The sequence below is a fragment of the Vipera berus genome (genome assembly GCF_964194415.1).
Source record: "Vipera berus genome assembly, chromosome: 1".
In the NCBI taxonomy this organism is placed as follows: domain Eukaryota; kingdom Metazoa; phylum Chordata; class Lepidosauria; order Squamata; family Viperidae; genus Vipera; species Vipera berus.
Window position 1 is genome coordinate 322,251,047 of NC_138202.1, and position 17,030 is coordinate 322,268,076.

Consider the following 17,030-nt stretch of genomic DNA (forward strand, 5'->3'; position numbering starts at 1 on the left):
TCTGTTTTGGATAGCTTTGATGTCAGTTTCCCAATCTATAGCAAAATAGGCATATATAGTTCTTGCTTGCTGGAAGTTTATTCAATGGTTACCTGTGGTGTTCTCTAACACCAAGAGTTGTGAAGGACCATATCCCATGTTTTAGATTTTAAGGAATGGAGGTAGGAGAATTTAGCATAGATCAGCAATTTCCAACAGTGGCAACGTAATTAATAAATTTAAATCACCAAATTCTATTTGTAACACTATATTTAACAGCCTAATATTACTCTCTTTAACAAGATAATATCAACAGTTAATGTAGGCTTTCCTGATGAAAGATTGATAGCCTGTTTTCTTAGTGAAATATTGATAACTCGAATACTGGCGTATTAGGTGATCATACTTTATTATTGTTTTCTACTAATGTTAACTTTATTTTGTGATATCATGTACTTCAAAAATGGAGTAACATATATAATGTAATAAATATAATGGGGAAATAATTGATTTATTAATTTTAAGGATTATAAATATCATGGAAAAATAATTGATTATTAACTTTTAAGGAATTGAAAGTTCTTTTTATGTAAGTTGGTAATGGGGCGTTCTTTCTATAAGCATCTTGCTAAACATGCTTTCTTTATAGGTGAAGATTTTGCTGTTGTGCAGCAGGAAATCATTATGATGAAAGATTGTAAACATCCAAACATTGTTGCTTATTTTGGCAGCTATCTCAGGTATAATTTTTATGATATATATACAATAAGAATGTAAAAATTGTTCACTGTTTGCAAAATTAAGACCTAGTGTGACCCTGGGTTTCTAATTATCAGTGGCATTCTATACTCCCTAGGAAGTTCATGTTGTCTACTGCCTAATTTCAGTTAACACATCACTTTTGTATGATACATTTTAATCTTTGTTCCAGAAAATAGCTGAGTAAGCTCTATTCCTAACTTTGCAAACACTCTGCCTTCTGCTTTTCCAACTATCTCATACTATTTTTGATCACAGATTAAATTGTTTATTGTATTGTAGTTCTTGACTTACGATAGCAGTTGGGACTGGAATTTACACTTGTAAAGAGTGACTGTATTGCTTAGTGACAGCAGTTCTTGATTCTTGCAGTCATGGTTGCCATTGTTTAACTGAATCCCATAATCATTAGATGCGGTAACTTCCAGCTTTCCACAGCCAAAATCTATAGAGACGCTGGCAGGAAGTTGCAAGTTCCAGGCCTCCAGGCAGGTTAATAGCTGCTGCTGGGTAGGGCAGTGAGTAAGAGGGTGCATGAGAGTCGCTGATTGGAACATCACTGATCAAATGGTGGTAGGTCGAGAATTGCCTGTAGTCACTTAATACTGAAATTCCTCAATTAAATAAATCATCTTATTGGTCTGCTCAGTATTCACTTTGCATTCCTATAAAAATCTGTAGTTATTTCATTTGATCATAAGCTTCCCAGAGTTGCTGTATCAGTAAAATGGGCAGCATAAAAATTTAATAAATTAAAATAGAATATAGTTGGTATTTTGATTTTTGTTTGTTTGTTTTTCCTGGTCAGGCCCCCTAGCCTGGGAAGCAGAAAGTTACTCTGACTACAGTTGTGGAATAATTTCTTCTGTTGAATGCCCTCTCCTTTTAGACATACAGGAATATTATACTGTATGTATGAAAATGGAAGATGTTTTGCTTAATATAAAATGTAGGTTTTATCACCTAAAATTATGAGTTTCTTATTACTAAACGATGACTGGAATCACAACTCTTTAATGTAACAGCTTCCCAGTTACATATTACAGTTACATATATGTTTTCTTTAAGTTGAACAAATGAAATATTATTGGCAGTAGATAATCTGCCATGTTTTCCTCCTGGCCACAGGGAAGAAAGATATGATTATGATGTTATGTGAGACCAAGTCTAGTTTGGGTTTATTTCAGACTGTGTCATGAGTTCCATTTAGTTTCAGTAATTAAATTTCTAATTTAAAAAGTTCTGTTGAAAAAAATGTTATCTATGTCAGCTGCATTGGTTACCAGTTGTCTTCCGGGTGAGGTTCAAGGTCTTGGTTATGATCTTTAAGTCCTTACATGGCATGGGTCCGGGATACCTCGAGGACCACCTGTTGCCGGCGTCAACTCCCCTCCGCCCTGTGAGTGCCCACAGAGAGGGCCTCCTCAGGGTGCCTCCGGTCAGGGAATGTCGACTGGTGGCCCCCAGGGGGAGGGCCTTCTCTGTGGGTGCTCCGGCATTATGGAACCAACTGCCGGTTGAGCTCCGGATGGCATCGGACCTTCGATCCTTCCGCCGCGGGCTGAAGACCCACTTATTTGAATTAGCTGGTCTGGCCTGATGGGGGAATATGGGTTTTTTAATTGGTTTTTTATTATTCTATTGTTGTTGTATTTTAATTGGGCATTGGTTTAATTTCTTTTAATTTTTGTACTGCTATTTATATATGCCCTGTGAACCGCCCTGAGTCCCTCAGGAGAAGGGCGGTATAGAAATCAAATCAAATATAAATATAAAAATATATCTCACAATCAACCTCAGGAAATGTAGGTTTGAAAATATGTTTATATAATGTTAAGATTTTAATTCCATACTTGATACTTAACATTGCCAACTTTTAATGTAAACTTCCTAATTATGAGGTAGAAAAGATATATCTTTTCTGTATATGATCTGAAAGCATTTTCTTAAAATAGAAGAATTCTCAAGTATTTATTTTATCATTTTGAATCAGAAAATGACATTTGTGAGCCAAAACGTTTGGAAAGATTATTAACATTTTTGAGGAGTGATTTGCATCTTTTATTTGTAGACATTATTTTAAAAATTACTATGAAGGCAACTTTTGCATTTTGGAAGAATGTTGAATCATATAATTTTTCATTTAACATATTATTTTAAAGCATAAATACTGATGTCAAAACTCTGACAAACTCTTAACATCAAGACATCAAATTAAAGCAAAATGGATTAGATTTTAATTTATTAAAATGAATTATTCTTTTCAACAAGCCTTCTAAATACAGAATTCAGAAGTGATTTAGAATTTTTGTAAGGGTCTAGTCAGGATTAAGATTTGTTGGTACTGGAATTTCGTGAAGAAGTGAGAGGAAGGTGGAAAACACTTCTTTGGAAAGATGAAAATATTCAAGGCTTAGTTTTCCTCCAAATACTTTGCAAAATCATGAAGTTTCATAGTTAAGTTTGCATGAAGTGTTTATAAGTATGCAAAACTGACCAGATTTTGATTTTTAGACGTGATAAATTGTGGATTTGCATGGAGTTCTGTGGAGGTGGTTCATTACAGGACATTTACCATGGTAAGTTGGCAAATTTTATAGGGTTATTTTGGAAGTACAGTATATATTTCAAATATAATGGTTCTATTCTTTCATTAATTTGATCCTGAATACATACATAAAAGAATACATTAACTCTTGTCCATGGGTACCACAAAATAATAAGCTAAACATGTGAAATAATGTGAAACTTCATTAGTTTTAATTGCTGGAGATACAAGTCCTTCTGTCATAATTATTCTTTTGAAAACTATATTATTTTGTTATTCTCTTGTTAATTGAGAATTTAGAAACTGTATAAAACAGGTTAGCACGTAAGAGAGGCAAATATGGGGTATTGCCAGATAGCAATTAGCTGTGTTATGTGTTCTACTCTTTTCCCCCCCTCTTTAATCAGAACCACAGCGCGCATCTTCTTAGATCCCCTTTCTGTAATCTTTCAGCAATTTTGAGGGTGAAAAGAGAACTAGAGGAGGGCAAATAATGTTCCATTCTTCAAACAGGAAAGATCTGGATAGTTACAAACTAATCAGTTTGATGTTAATACTAGTCAAAAATTTGGATCAGATTATTAAGTTTGTGAGGATTTAGAAAATGCGTTCTTTATCAGAAACCAACCTGCAACAAAGATAAATCATGCCAACCAGTTGTTTTGTTGTTATTTTGATAAAGTAACCAATTTAGTTGATCAAGAGATTGTGGAAGAAATAGCATAGCTTGGTTTCAGCAGAGTGTTCAATTAAGTCTGCTGTGGAGGAGATATCAACAAGAGAGCTAGCATTGACTCTAGCACTGGTTGTATAATCATACTCATTGAAAGTATTAAGTGGGGAGGAAGAGTTGAGTGTATAACACAGATCTATTCTAGACCCCAGACTGTTCAACTTATTTATAAAACACTTGGATGAAGGGTTAGAAACTGTAGACAGTGTAAAGGAGGAAAACCAGGCATCTTATAAGACACCACTAAGATTCATAAGACCTTAAAAACATTGGGCAAAAAATAGCAAGATAAATTTCAACAAGGACAATGCAAAATTACATATGGATAGGGGAAAAAAGGCCTGAATATAGGACGAGAGACCATAATAGGGAGCAGTACATGCAAACAGAGTCTTGGTGGATCATAATTTGAACATGAGCCAATTGTGTGATGCAGCTTCCAAAACAGCATATGCAATCCTTGGATTGCAAAAACAGACATACACTGTCAATATTAAGGCAACGCATAGTTTCTATTGTGTTGGTCAGACCACATCCCTAATATTGTAACCAATTCTGATGACTCAAGTTTCTTTCAGAAAGCAGCACTAAAATCAAGCAAACAAGCATTAAAGAATATCTGAAAAATGGTTTATTGTAGAAAAGCTTACCATTACAGAGGTATAAATATGCTTGAGAGGTGCCCCGTCTCAGTCATATGGTTCCCAGTTTGTTAGTTTATTTCTTTGAAATAATGATCAAGAAATCATAAAATGTTAGGGACTAGGAAGAATATTGAGGGGGAAAAGAAAAGAAAATAGAATAGAAGCCCTATTTGAAGGGAATGGCCAGTTAGAGCTACACCAGAATATTTTGCAGGTTCTATTTGTAAAAATACAAATCATAAAATTAAAAGCCCTGAACATTTATTTATTTACCAAATTTATGTACCATCCCCCTCATCAAAGCTTGTCTAGGCAGCTTACATTCAATTATATGCACAATAAACATTAAAACAATAAATAGGGATCTTAAATTTAAAATTCAGTTAAAAGAAAATTGACCAGGATGGAGTAGGAAGGAGCAAAGTGTGTACAGGGAGAAGGCAGGGTGTTAACACCTTCAATGGACCTGGAGGCAAACTGGCAGCCATTGCAACTCACAGGACAGCATTGTAACATGAGCCAACCTTGCACTCCCAAGAACTGCCCCCACAGCTTTTGTTCTGTACCCGCTGAAGCTTCCAGATACTCTTCAAGCATAGTCCCACATAGACCATATTGCAGTAGTCCTGGCATAGAACATAGAAAAAAGATGGCACTTCAACCATTGCACATGATTTATCCTACAAATACCATTTTTAAAGCTAAACTACCTCTGATAATCAGACTTTGTAGCAGGCTTGGGTTAATTTGGACCGGGACGCCCTACGCACAGTCACTCATGCGCTCGTGACCTCTCGGATAGACTACTGCAATGCTCTCTACATGGGGCTGCCCTTGAATGCCACTCGGAGGCTCCAGCTGGTGCAGAATGCAGCTGCGCGAGTTGTGATGGGGGTCTCCCGATACTCCCATGTAACACCTCTGCTCCGCGAGCTGCATTGGCTTCCAGTTGTCTTCTGAGTGAGATTCAAGGTGCTGGTGATGACCTATAAAGCCCTAAATGGCATGGATCCGGGTTATTTACGGGAGCACCTCTTGCCAGTGTTAACTTCCCATCGCCCTGTGCGCTCCCACAGAGAGGGCCTCCTCAGGGTGCCATCGGTCAGGGAATGTCGACTGGCGGCTCCCAGGGGGAGAGCATTCTCTGTGGGCGCACCTGCCCTGTGGAATCAGCTTCCAGTTGAGCTTCGGATGGCTCCCGACCTTCGCTCATTTCACCGCGACCTGAAGACTTGGTTGTTTGAACAGGCCGGCCTGGACTGAGGGATTGGATTTTAATAATTTAATAATAATAATTTAATTTAATTTAATTTAATTTAATAATTTGATTTCTATACCGCCCTTCTCCCGAAGGACTCAGGGCGGTGAACAGGGCAATACACAATAAAAATCAGATACAAAAATTAAAAAACCATTAAAAACCAATTAAACATCATGCCCATAAAATCAATACATATTAAGTTAAAAACTAATTTTAAAAAACCCAACCCCACCCCGTCAGACCAGGCCAGCTTGTTCGAAAAAGAATGTTTTAAGATCGCGCCGGAAGGAGCGAAGGTCGGGGGCCGTCCGGAGCTCAACCGGTAAGCTGTTCCAAAGGTCTGGCGCTCCCACAGAGAACGCTCTCCCCCTGGGGGTCGCCAATCGGCATTCTTTGATCGGCGGCACCCTGAGGAGGCCCTCTCTGTGGGAGCGCACTGGACGGAGGGACGTTGACGCCGGTCGCAGGTGTTGCCGTAGGTAATCCGGACCCATGCCATGAAGGGCTTTGTACGTCATAACTAACGTACATTTTATTTTAACTCTATTTTAGAGTTATATTTTAAAAAATTTAAATTTTAGAATGTATTTATTACTTAGGGCTATTGATTTAATCTTATTTTAATTTTTATATCTTGTGTGTTGTTAGTGTTTTTTGCCCTGTACACTGCCCCGAGTCCTAGGAGAGGGGCGGTATATAAATCTAATAAAATAAATAAATAAATAAATAAATAAATAAATTTATAATAGCACAATAGAAGGGAATTTAATCCTTGTGGCATCAATATGAGTTCCAGCTGAATTTTTTTATTCTGTATTTGGGGGGGGGGTTTCTGGCAAAACATGAAGATAAAAGTTTACTTTCAAGTTTAGAATTTGAACAGTGAATATATGTTCATAAAAGCAAGCCTTTGAGCTTTTCAAAGTTAGCAATGAAAATATAGTAGATGTTCTACTTAATTTGAATGGATTCTCTTTTAGTGACTGGACCACTTTCAGAGCAGCAGATTGCTTATGTAAGCAGAGAGACACTGCAGGTAAGCAAATTATTACATTGTTAGCTTTTAGGATAGAAAAATGATACCAGACATTCCTGTTGAATAATGGGAGAGGGGAGAGTATAGAACTAAGCAATTGTAAGATGTGCATTTCTCTAAAATAATGTTTCTTAGCTGAGATTTAACCAACAAAATGCAGCCTCTGCATTTGCTCTTAGGTACGTGTTTATGTATTTGTGTTCACTGGCTTACAGTGCTGCAGAGAGCTAAGCCTGTCTTGTGCAGAGAATTTGCCTTTGAAATTTAGGTACAAAGTGAGCAGCTGTGATGATTACAAAGATTTTTGTTTGACTTCTCACTCATATGGCAGGTTTTATAAGGAAGAAGAAATGCCTGGCACCCGGATCCTGAACAGAAGAAGTATAATTCTTCTATCAGAAGAAGGGACCTGTAATTGATTACAGTAGTGCTTCTTTTTGACAAAAATATGTTTCAGATGACAGGCTTCAATGAAGCTGTGTGCTTATTGCTTATGCTTGCCTTTTAGTAATAAAAATATATTAACCATTTGTGAGGGATTATGTTTTTAGATGAAAGTAGCTGTTTTGTAACAGTTCTGTATCTCTTTCCTTCTGTCATTTCTTCAAGCATGGATTGGTCATGCAGTGATATTTATTTCAAACATAAGAGAACTACACTTTTTGCAACTTTAAAAATCTAGTTGATTTTTTTACTATATAGAGCAAACACTCAACAGAAAACCTGTCTTTCTCTAAGAATTTTATACCTTTTATTTTAATTACAGGGTTTGTATTACCTGCACAGTAAAGGAAAAATGCACAGAGATATAAAGGTAGGATTGCTGAAGTAGTTTTTAAAGTGTGCAAAATTCCCATATTATTGCAATAATACTTATCTGAAGGAATATTTTTACAAACAAGAAAGATTTTTGTAATAATTATAATAGAGCTTTGATTCCTTTGAACTAAGTTAAAGTTATTTCATATTGATAATTCAACCAACAGCATTTGTATGTTGCAAAAAACACAAAGTTTGGTTCTGTAACAACCATATTGAAGAAGATATACATGGCACAAGTTATGCAAAAAGTAGGTTCTCCCCCTTCCCACATTTTGACAAGTTCCCTGTTTTAATTGGTCCAGTTTGGAAAATATTCTTCCTTTTGTCTGTGTTTGGGATATTAGGCAAACAAGCACATCCAGATTACATTTTGTCAATTTTACACTTATCTTTTTTTCTGAAATTGAAATTTCTCTATCCTATTTTGATCTCTGTTCTGTCCCTGCTGGCAGAATTTTTGTTATGAGTTTAATTTAGTTTTTTGCAGTTTATTTTTGAATGTTAATTTACTAAGTTTCATGCAGAAACTGCTTACTCTTCCCATGAATTGTTTCCAGGAGTAATATTTAGATTCCAATTGAATTTGCACTTAATATAGTTTAATGTTCTTGACTTGAATGAGTTTTCTATTTCATTGTTTTGCTTTTGACTTTGTTAATACACGCTTACATATCTAGTGTTGTTTCATATGTCTGAAAGGACTTTTTATCTTTAAAGATACCCCACATAGAGCACTTCTCAGTTGAGCTACATGATAAATGAGGTTGTAAGTCAGCATCATCAGGGCTTCCTGGTTTAGATAGAGCTGCAATTAGTACACCAGCTGAAGCTGAACAAAGGCCTAAAGATCATCCACAGTGACCAGTGCTGTTTCCATCACATATTCAGGTCTGAAAACTGACTGAAGGGGATTTAGATAATCTGCTTCACCTAGAATCCTCTGCAAATGATTCCTCAGAATCTTCCCCCAAATAGGAATATAGGAGAAGCCTTTGTAAAACATGTTTAATATGGTTGGATTGAGAGAGAAGTTGTTCAAGAAAAGTTGCACCCCCAACTCAAGGCTTTTGTTACATCATCCTACCTCAAAGAGGCATTTATCACCTCGCGAAGCCAGATGAACTTGTACCTATTTCTCAGATGGTAGAACTTATTTTATAGAGGACTCTATCCATTTCCTTGGATTCTGCAATATCAAAATAATGCCTTTGTATAACTCTCCCAAAAATCATTCAATCTTAAGTGAAGATGAGTTATTTTATCTGCAGTATACTGCAAGTATATCAACCTACCTGTTCTTCCCTAACAAGGTCTGGGCAGCCTGGACTGAGTTATGGGGTGATACTGTCATTTTTCAATATTTGTTCTTGTTTGTCTGATATATTGATAGGCAGTTTGACTGATACAGTTTACTTGTCTTGAGATGTCTTGCCTAGTATTGTATTGCCTAGTTTAGTATTGCAATGAAAATCCATTTCTATATCCATTTCTAACATATTTTGCAGATTTACACAGTTTATAGTGTAAGTTTGTACCTGATACCTGTACTAATATAAATATTTAAAAAAATCTAAAAAGATGTCTTTTACCATTTTTTCCCTAAGGGAGCAAATATTCTTTTAACTGATAATGGCCATGTGAAGTTGGGTAAGTACTTTTTTATTTATATATATAAATATATTTATATAAATTTATATAAATAAATATATTGTATATTTATATATAAATATATAAATATATATATTTATTTATATATTCAGTTTTACGCATGCTGACATTTAATATACCTTAAGACTCCTGTCAAGATAGTTTGTTATGAGAACTTCAATTGGCAGTTTTGAGTCACAGCTGTATTTCAGATTGGATTTCATTATTCAGGTATGCAATTACCTAAAATGACAATAAATTACCTAATATAGTTATTGTAAATAAGATCTAATGAAAGAGGGACTTCTATCATTACAGTATGAGCTGATGTGAGACTGACACAACCAATCTTTAATAAAAAAAATACTTGCACGTTGTGGAAGATAATGATGCTGAAACAGAAACATGAAAATAGCATTATAAAAGTTTTAAAAGTTGTTTTGGCTATTTAAATAAAATCTTTACAAAGGCTTCCATTCTAAATATTCTGTTTATTATAAATATGTGTACTTATTATGTTCTATATTCTTTTATAGCCGATTTTGGAGTAGCAGCACAAATAACAGCTACTATTGCAAAAAGGAAATCTTTCATTGGAACTCCATACTGGTAATTTATTTTTATTCCAGGGAACCCCTGCCATTTCTTAATGAATGATAATTTAATATTTTAAGAACCTGTCAAAGAAAATGACTGCTAAGGGAGGCCTATAGTTAATAAAATGATTGCCAATTATAAATGCTACATTGTTAAAAATTGGACAGTAGCAAATTACCAATTTGTTGAAGCAAACTTGGAGGGTTACTCCTTGTCACTATCTCTACTGGCCCAGGATATTCATTATCTATCCTGTTTTTGGTGGAGGGCAGGTTGGCCAATATATAAAGCACTTGGCTGCAGCCAGTTATCGCGCGGACACACACACACAGCACCTTTTTGGGATGGAACCTTGTAGGGTAGGCAAGGTGGGTTGTATGACGTGTGAGTTCCTGTGTGTGTGTGTGTGTGTGTGTGTGTGTGTGTGTGTGTGTATGTATGTATGTATGTATGTATGTATGTATGTGTGTATGTGTGTATGTATGTATGCAGTGGACTCTGCAGAACCCACCTCTCACTCCTTGTCGTCTCTTACTTACCTAGTTGAGATGGTGTAGTTGGGTAGCAGGGAGGGATGCAGAGTTCCTGCCAACTCGCCTTCGCTGCAGACAACTTGCCAGTGCAACATTTGCCAGCTAGGTCTTTTGGTGTGCTCAGCAGCAATTTCTATTGGCTTTTGAAAGCCAATAGAGGGAGTAGCATAGCTTGTGCAAAAGCTTTTTTTTTTTTTGGTGCAAAAAAAGGTGCTGGAACGCCATTCTGAGCGTTCTATGAGAAAAAAGCCCTGCTTTTATGTTTTAATCTTATGATTTTAAAAATATATTTTTTCTTTTGTAAGTTGCCCCAAACCTCGCCATGTGGATTGCATACAAATATTATATAATTGGTAAATAAAGGTAGAACATATGTTAAATATATATCAAATGATAATATGCTTCCCTACAAAGTCAATTCTTGCTCAATGACAGACCAAGGAGTTAACTCGGAAAGGCAAGAGGAAAATCTAGAAGAGGTCTGTGCAACTTGTAGAAGGGAAAGGCCCACACTGATAAATTAAAAATCTTTGTGGTCTGCAAAGGAATGCTGGTGGGCTAATCAATGATTTGGTGACTAGAGGAGCATCTACAGTGTTGGAGTTCGTGGTCATGGTAAGCCATGGAGGCACTAGGCAACAAGACTTTCAGGGCAGTGGCGGTGATTTTATTACTTTTTTTAAAAAAAAAGTCTGTGCTCTGTCCAAGGGTTCTTGGTAGGCTGCATGTACAGGCCTGGTCTAGAATATATTTATTCAACTATCTAGAGCAGGCATGTCAAACTCGTGACGTCATGTGACATCGCATGATGTGTTGCACTTTTTCCCCATTGCTGGCAATAGGGTGGGCGCAGTTTTGTTGTGACGCATCTGGCCTGCGGGCCAACAGTTTGACATGCCTGATCTAGAGATCCATTTTTTGCATTGCAAAGGACCTTCCATCTGTTGTATACAGTTGCAAGAAAAAGTATGTGAACCCTTTGGGATTACGTGGAGTTTTGCATGAATTGGCCATAAAATGCGTCATGTAAGTCACAACAATAGAAAAACACAGTCTGCTTAAAATAATACTACACAAACATTAGCTGTTGTCATGTTTTAATTGAACATAAGATGGAAACATTCACAGTGCAGGGTGGAAAAAGTATGTGAACCTTTGGACTTAATAACTGGTTGACCCTCCTTTGGCAGCAATAACCTCAACCAAACGTTTCCTGTAGTTGCAGATCAGACCTGCACAATGATCTGGAGTAATTTTGGACCACTCCTCTTCACAAAACTGTTTCAGTATAGCAATATTCTTGGGATGTCTGGTGTGAATCGCTCTCTTAAGGTCATGCCACAGCATTTCAATCGGGTTGAGGTCAGGACTCTGACTGGGCCACTCCAGGAGGCGTATTCTGTTCTGTTGAAGCCATTGTTTTGTTGAATTACTTGTATGCTTTGGGTCATTGTCCTGTTGCATCACCCATCCTCTGCGGAGCTTCAGTTGGCGGACAGATGGTCGTACGTTTTCCTGCAAAATGTCCTGATAAACTCTGGAATTCATTTTCCCATTAGTGACAACAATCCGTCCAGGCCCTGAGGCAGCAAAGCAGCCCCAAACCATGATGCTCCCTCCGCCATGTTTTACAGTGGGGATGAGGTTTTGATGTTGGTGTGCTGTGCCTTTTTTTCTCCACACATAGTGTTGTGTGTTTTTCCCAAACAACTCAATTTTGATTTCATCTGTCCACAGTATATTTTGCCAGTAGTGCTGTGGAACATCCAGGTGCTCTTTTGCAAACTTCAAACGTGCTGCAATATTTTTTTTGGACAGCAATGGCTTCTTCCGTGGTGTCCTCCCATGTCCTCCATTCTTGTTTAATGTTTTCCTTATTGTAGATGTGTCAACAAAAATATTAGCATGTGCCAGAGATTTCTGTAGGTCTTTAGCTGACACTCTAAGATTCTTCTTTACCTCATTAAGCATTATGCGCTGTGCTCTTACAGTCATTTTTACAGGACGACTACACCTAGGGAGAGTAGCAACAGTGCTAAACTTTCTCCATTTGTTGACAGTCTGTCTTACCGTGGACACATGAACATCAAGGCTTTTGGAGATACTTTTGTAATCCTTTGCAGCTTCATGCAAGTCAACAATTCTTGATCGTAGGTCTTCTGAGAGCTCTTTTCTGTGAGGCATGGTTCACATCAGACAGTGCTTCTTGAGACCAGTAAACCCAAAACAGGTGTGTGTTTTTAAAGGGCAGGACAGCTGTCAGCAACACATCCAATATCATCACACTGGTTGGAGTCAAGGTTGGCTCACTCCTGGCTCCAATTAGCTCTTGGAGAAGTCATTAGGGTAGGAGTTCACATACTTTTTCCACCCTGCACTGTGAATGTTTCCATCTTGTGTTCAATTAAAACATGACAACAGCTAATGTTTGTGTAGTATTATTTTAAGCAGACTGTGTTTTTCTATTGTTGTGACTTACATGACGTTTAGAGCGCATTTTATGGCCAATTCATGCAAAACTCCACGTAATCCCAAAGGGTTCACATACTTTTTCTTGCAACTGTATATGGTTTTATTTTTCTGTGCAAAAAGGATTCTAAATTAACTGAGTCATATCCTGGTGTGAAGTCTGATAGCTTGAGTTAAAGACCCTATAAAATCACAAATGACTCCAGTTGTTTTGTTCAAGTATGCTAATGTTCTAAGGTAAATATTATTCATACTATATAATGTCCAGATGAGCACCTCAGTAGCATGTTGTAGTTCTATGAGGTGTGGTGGGCTTCATAATTTGTTCACTGAAGAAACCACCATGCCATATGTATATATGCAACTGCCATTATTTTTCAAGCTACATTACTTGAACACATGGCACACATCACAAATCAGATTCCTCTGTAATGCACTATATTTCATTTTGTTTGAGGCAACTTCTTATTGATAAAAGAATTGCCATTAATTTGTTTTAATAAAATAATTTAAATCAATTTTTTACTTGATTTCAAATTAAATGAATTATATTGGTTGACTGAGATACTTTTTTAGTACAATTGCCAAATGCAATAAAGTGGTTTTAGGTATATGTGTGCACTAATTATTTCAACACCAATACATTTTAACAATATTCTAAATGTAAATGAATGCAAGTGCAAATTATACAATTTTTTGTGCAAAAATAAAACAAAATAACAGATTTAAGAGCTGTTATCATTGGTTATCCTTGGATAAAAAATAATTCCATCATCCAAAATTTTGTTATACTGTATTTAACGAACAGTTGCTTTGGGATTAAAAAAAAAGATTTACTACATTTGATTGTGTATCACCATATCATTAAAACAAAATTCGAACAGTGTATGAAAAATAAAGATTCCCTAAACGTCTGCATTCTATATCTATACATTTTCCCTGATAGCACTCTATTGCCTTCTATTTAGCATTTTTTTCAACTTCTCAGCTTAAAAAAGGCAAGGCATCGGGAGCTGAAAGTTACAGAGACTGTTTAAGCAGGTTGCTAGACTACCTGTTCACACTCGGCCCTTCTTACCCTCCCACTTTTGAATTAGCCCGTACGGATCGCATTTCCTTCGATTTGAGCCATCTGAAGGCCTGTCGCTGCAATGCAATCTGGCTGCCTGAGGAGAATTTGGCTCTCTGGAACAGTTTCCTTCAGCTCTTTCTTTTTCTTTTTTCTTTTTTTGCAAAAAGAGGTGCTGGAATGCTGTTCTGAGCGTTCTATGGGAAAAAAAGCCCTGTATATGTGTGTGTGTGTGTGTGTGTGTGTGTGTGTGTCTTGGAAGAGATAAGTCTTAAGTGTTTTTTTGAACACCCTGTATCGACCCAAACATGGGTCTTTTTTCTTATTTGCCAGTGTGTGTGTGTGTGTGTGTGTGTGTGTGTGTGTAGGTATAGTATAGGGGGTACCTTGCTCAATAGTAGTAACTGTGAGAGGGATCTCAGAGTCCTAGTGGACAATCACTTAAATATGAGCCAGCAGTGTGCTGCAGCTGCCAAAAAAGCCAACAAAGTGCTAGGCTGCATGCCTTGGTAAGGCCACACTTGGAATACTACATCCAGTTTTGGTCACCATGATGTAAAAAAGATGTTGAGACTGTAGAAAGAGTACAGAGAAGAGCAACAAAGATGATTAGGGAACTGGAGGCTAAAACATATAAGGAACAGTTGCTGGAATTGGGTATGTCTAGTTTAATGAAGAGAAGGACGAGGGGGGACATGATAGTGTTTCAATATCTCAGGGGCTGCCATAAAAAAGAGGGAGTCAAGCTATTCTCCAAAGCGCCTGAAGGCAGGACAAGAAGCAATGGATGGAAACTAATCAAGAAGAGAAGCAACCTAGAACTAAGGAGAAACTTCCTGACAGTTAGAACAACTAACCAGTGGAGCAACCTGCCTCCAGAACCTGTGAATGCTCCAACACTGGAAGTTTTTAAGAAGAGACTGGACAGCCATTTGTCCGAAATGGCATAGGGTTTCCTGCCTGAGCAGGGGGTTGGAGTAGATGAACTCCAAGGTCCCTTCCAACTACTACTACTACTACTTATTATTATTATTATTATTATTATTATTATTATTATTATTATTATTATTATTATTATTATTATTATTATTATATACATATGTAGAGAATGACAGAGAGACAGACAGACAAAGGAGGGCCCTAGAACATTATTGGAAAGAATATAATTCTTGAGACTAATGCTTTTTCTTTGCAACTGACCACTTTCTTTTTAAATTTTGTTTACAATTATAATAATATTTTACAAGTTGAAGTACTAGAAGCATCCTGGGTATAAGAGAAGTTTCCACAGATATCCTGGATCTAATACTAAAATTCAAGTTCATTTTCCACTTGTGTTGTAGAGGTTCAGAATGTCTTTTGCCTATGTTGTTAACTGACTTGTTTGTGATAATATCCTTACATGGATGCCTACAGTTATATGGATGCCTACAGTATGTTGAGCAAAGCTGAGCATATCTGTTACTCAGAAGGGAAATAGATTCATACCATTAACAGTAATTGTGAAGTGCTATCACATCATCAGTATCAAGAATTTGTCTGGTCTAGTCTTATACCTTTAACAAGAATTATATAACAAAGGAAAAGCTTTTTTCTAAGATGGAGAGGAGCATGGGCAGCTAGATTTGGGATTCATGGAGATAGAAGAGCAGTTGAAATATATCTTAGCCTCTTTGTCAGTCATTACTCTTAACTACCTCTCAAATAGATTGAAAAATGTTTGGATAGAATGATCCCTTGAAATCTAGGAATAAGTGCATTTTGCAAGCCATTTTTCTGTTTTTTAGGATGGCTCCTGAGGTTGCTGCTGTTGAAAGGAAAGGTGGATATAATCAACTTTGTGACCTTTGGGCTGTTGGGATTACTGCTATAGAACTAGCAGAACTTCAGCCTCCAATGTTTGATTTGCATCCCATGAGGTTAGTAGGTAATAATAAGCTCTAATAACTTTGTGACTAGAATGTGTCTTCTAGAGATTGAAAATAGTACTTTTATTGACTATATTTCTCATACAACCAAATTTTGCTTAAGATCTTACAAATAAGACTGCTAGAAAGAAACACCAAATGAAGAGGCAGGGATATTTGATTTGATTTGATTTGATTTATTTGATTTATATACCGCCCTTCTCCCGAAGGACTCAGGGCGGTGTACAGGGCAATAAATATCAAAAATACAAGATACAAAAGTTAAAAGAAAATTAAATAATTATGCCCAATGCAATAAATAATTAAAATCAATATTAAAACCCCAAACCCATCAGACCAGGCCGGCTTGTTCGAATAAATAAGTTTTCAGATCACGGCGGAAGGAGCGAAGGTCGGGAGCCATCCGGAGCTCAACCAGTAAGCAGTTCCAAAGGTCTGGCGCGCCCACAGAGAACGCCCTCCTCCTGGGGGTCACCAGTCGACATTCTCTGACCGGTGGCACCCTGAGGAGGCCCTCTGTGGGAGCGCACTGGATGGAGGGAGGTTGACGCCGGACGCAGGTGTTGCCGTAGGTAATCCGGACCCATGCCATGTAGGGCTTTGTAAGTCATTACCAACACCTTTAATCTCACCCGGAGGACAACCGGCAGCCAATGCGGCTCGCGGAACAAAGGTGTAACATGGGAGTATTGGGAGACTCCCAACAAAACTCGCGCGGCTGCATTCTGCACCAGCTAAAGCCTCCGAGTGGTCCTCAAGGGCAGCCCCATGTAGAGAGCATTGCAGTAGTCTAAACGAGAGGTCACACGTGCATGAGTGACCGTACGCAAGGCATCACGGTCCAGATAGGGCTGCAACTGGCGCACCAGGCGAACCTGGGCGAAGGCCCCCCCTAGTCACAGCTCCTATATGATCTTCTAAGGAAAGCTGTGAATCTAGGAGGACACCCAAGTTGCGAGCCCTATCTACGGGGGGCAATAACTCACCCCCCATAGCAAGAGGTGG

General features: G+C 37.5%; 1 protein-coding gene across 7 annotated transcripts in view; it reads left to right on the forward strand.

Moving 5' to 3' along the window:
- The window catches only part of MAP4K3 (mitogen-activated protein kinase kinase kinase kinase 3), a 65,732-nt gene that overhangs the window by 11,010 nt on the left and 37,692 nt on the right, over positions 1-17,030 (forward strand). For all 7 annotated transcript variants that reach the window (XM_081315460.1, XM_081315461.1, XM_081315462.1 and 4 more), the window contains exons 3-9: positions 629-719; positions 3,253-3,317; positions 6,905-6,960; positions 7,727-7,774; positions 9,387-9,429; positions 9,966-10,038; positions 15,885-16,016. In XM_081315460.1, coding sequence (XP_081171586.1) covers positions 629-719; positions 3,253-3,317; positions 6,905-6,960; positions 7,727-7,774; positions 9,387-9,429; positions 9,966-10,038; positions 15,885-16,016 — 508 coding nt within the window. The remainder of the gene's footprint in view (positions 1-628; positions 720-3,252; positions 3,318-6,904; positions 6,961-7,726; positions 7,775-9,386; positions 9,430-9,965; positions 10,039-15,884; positions 16,017-17,030) is intronic.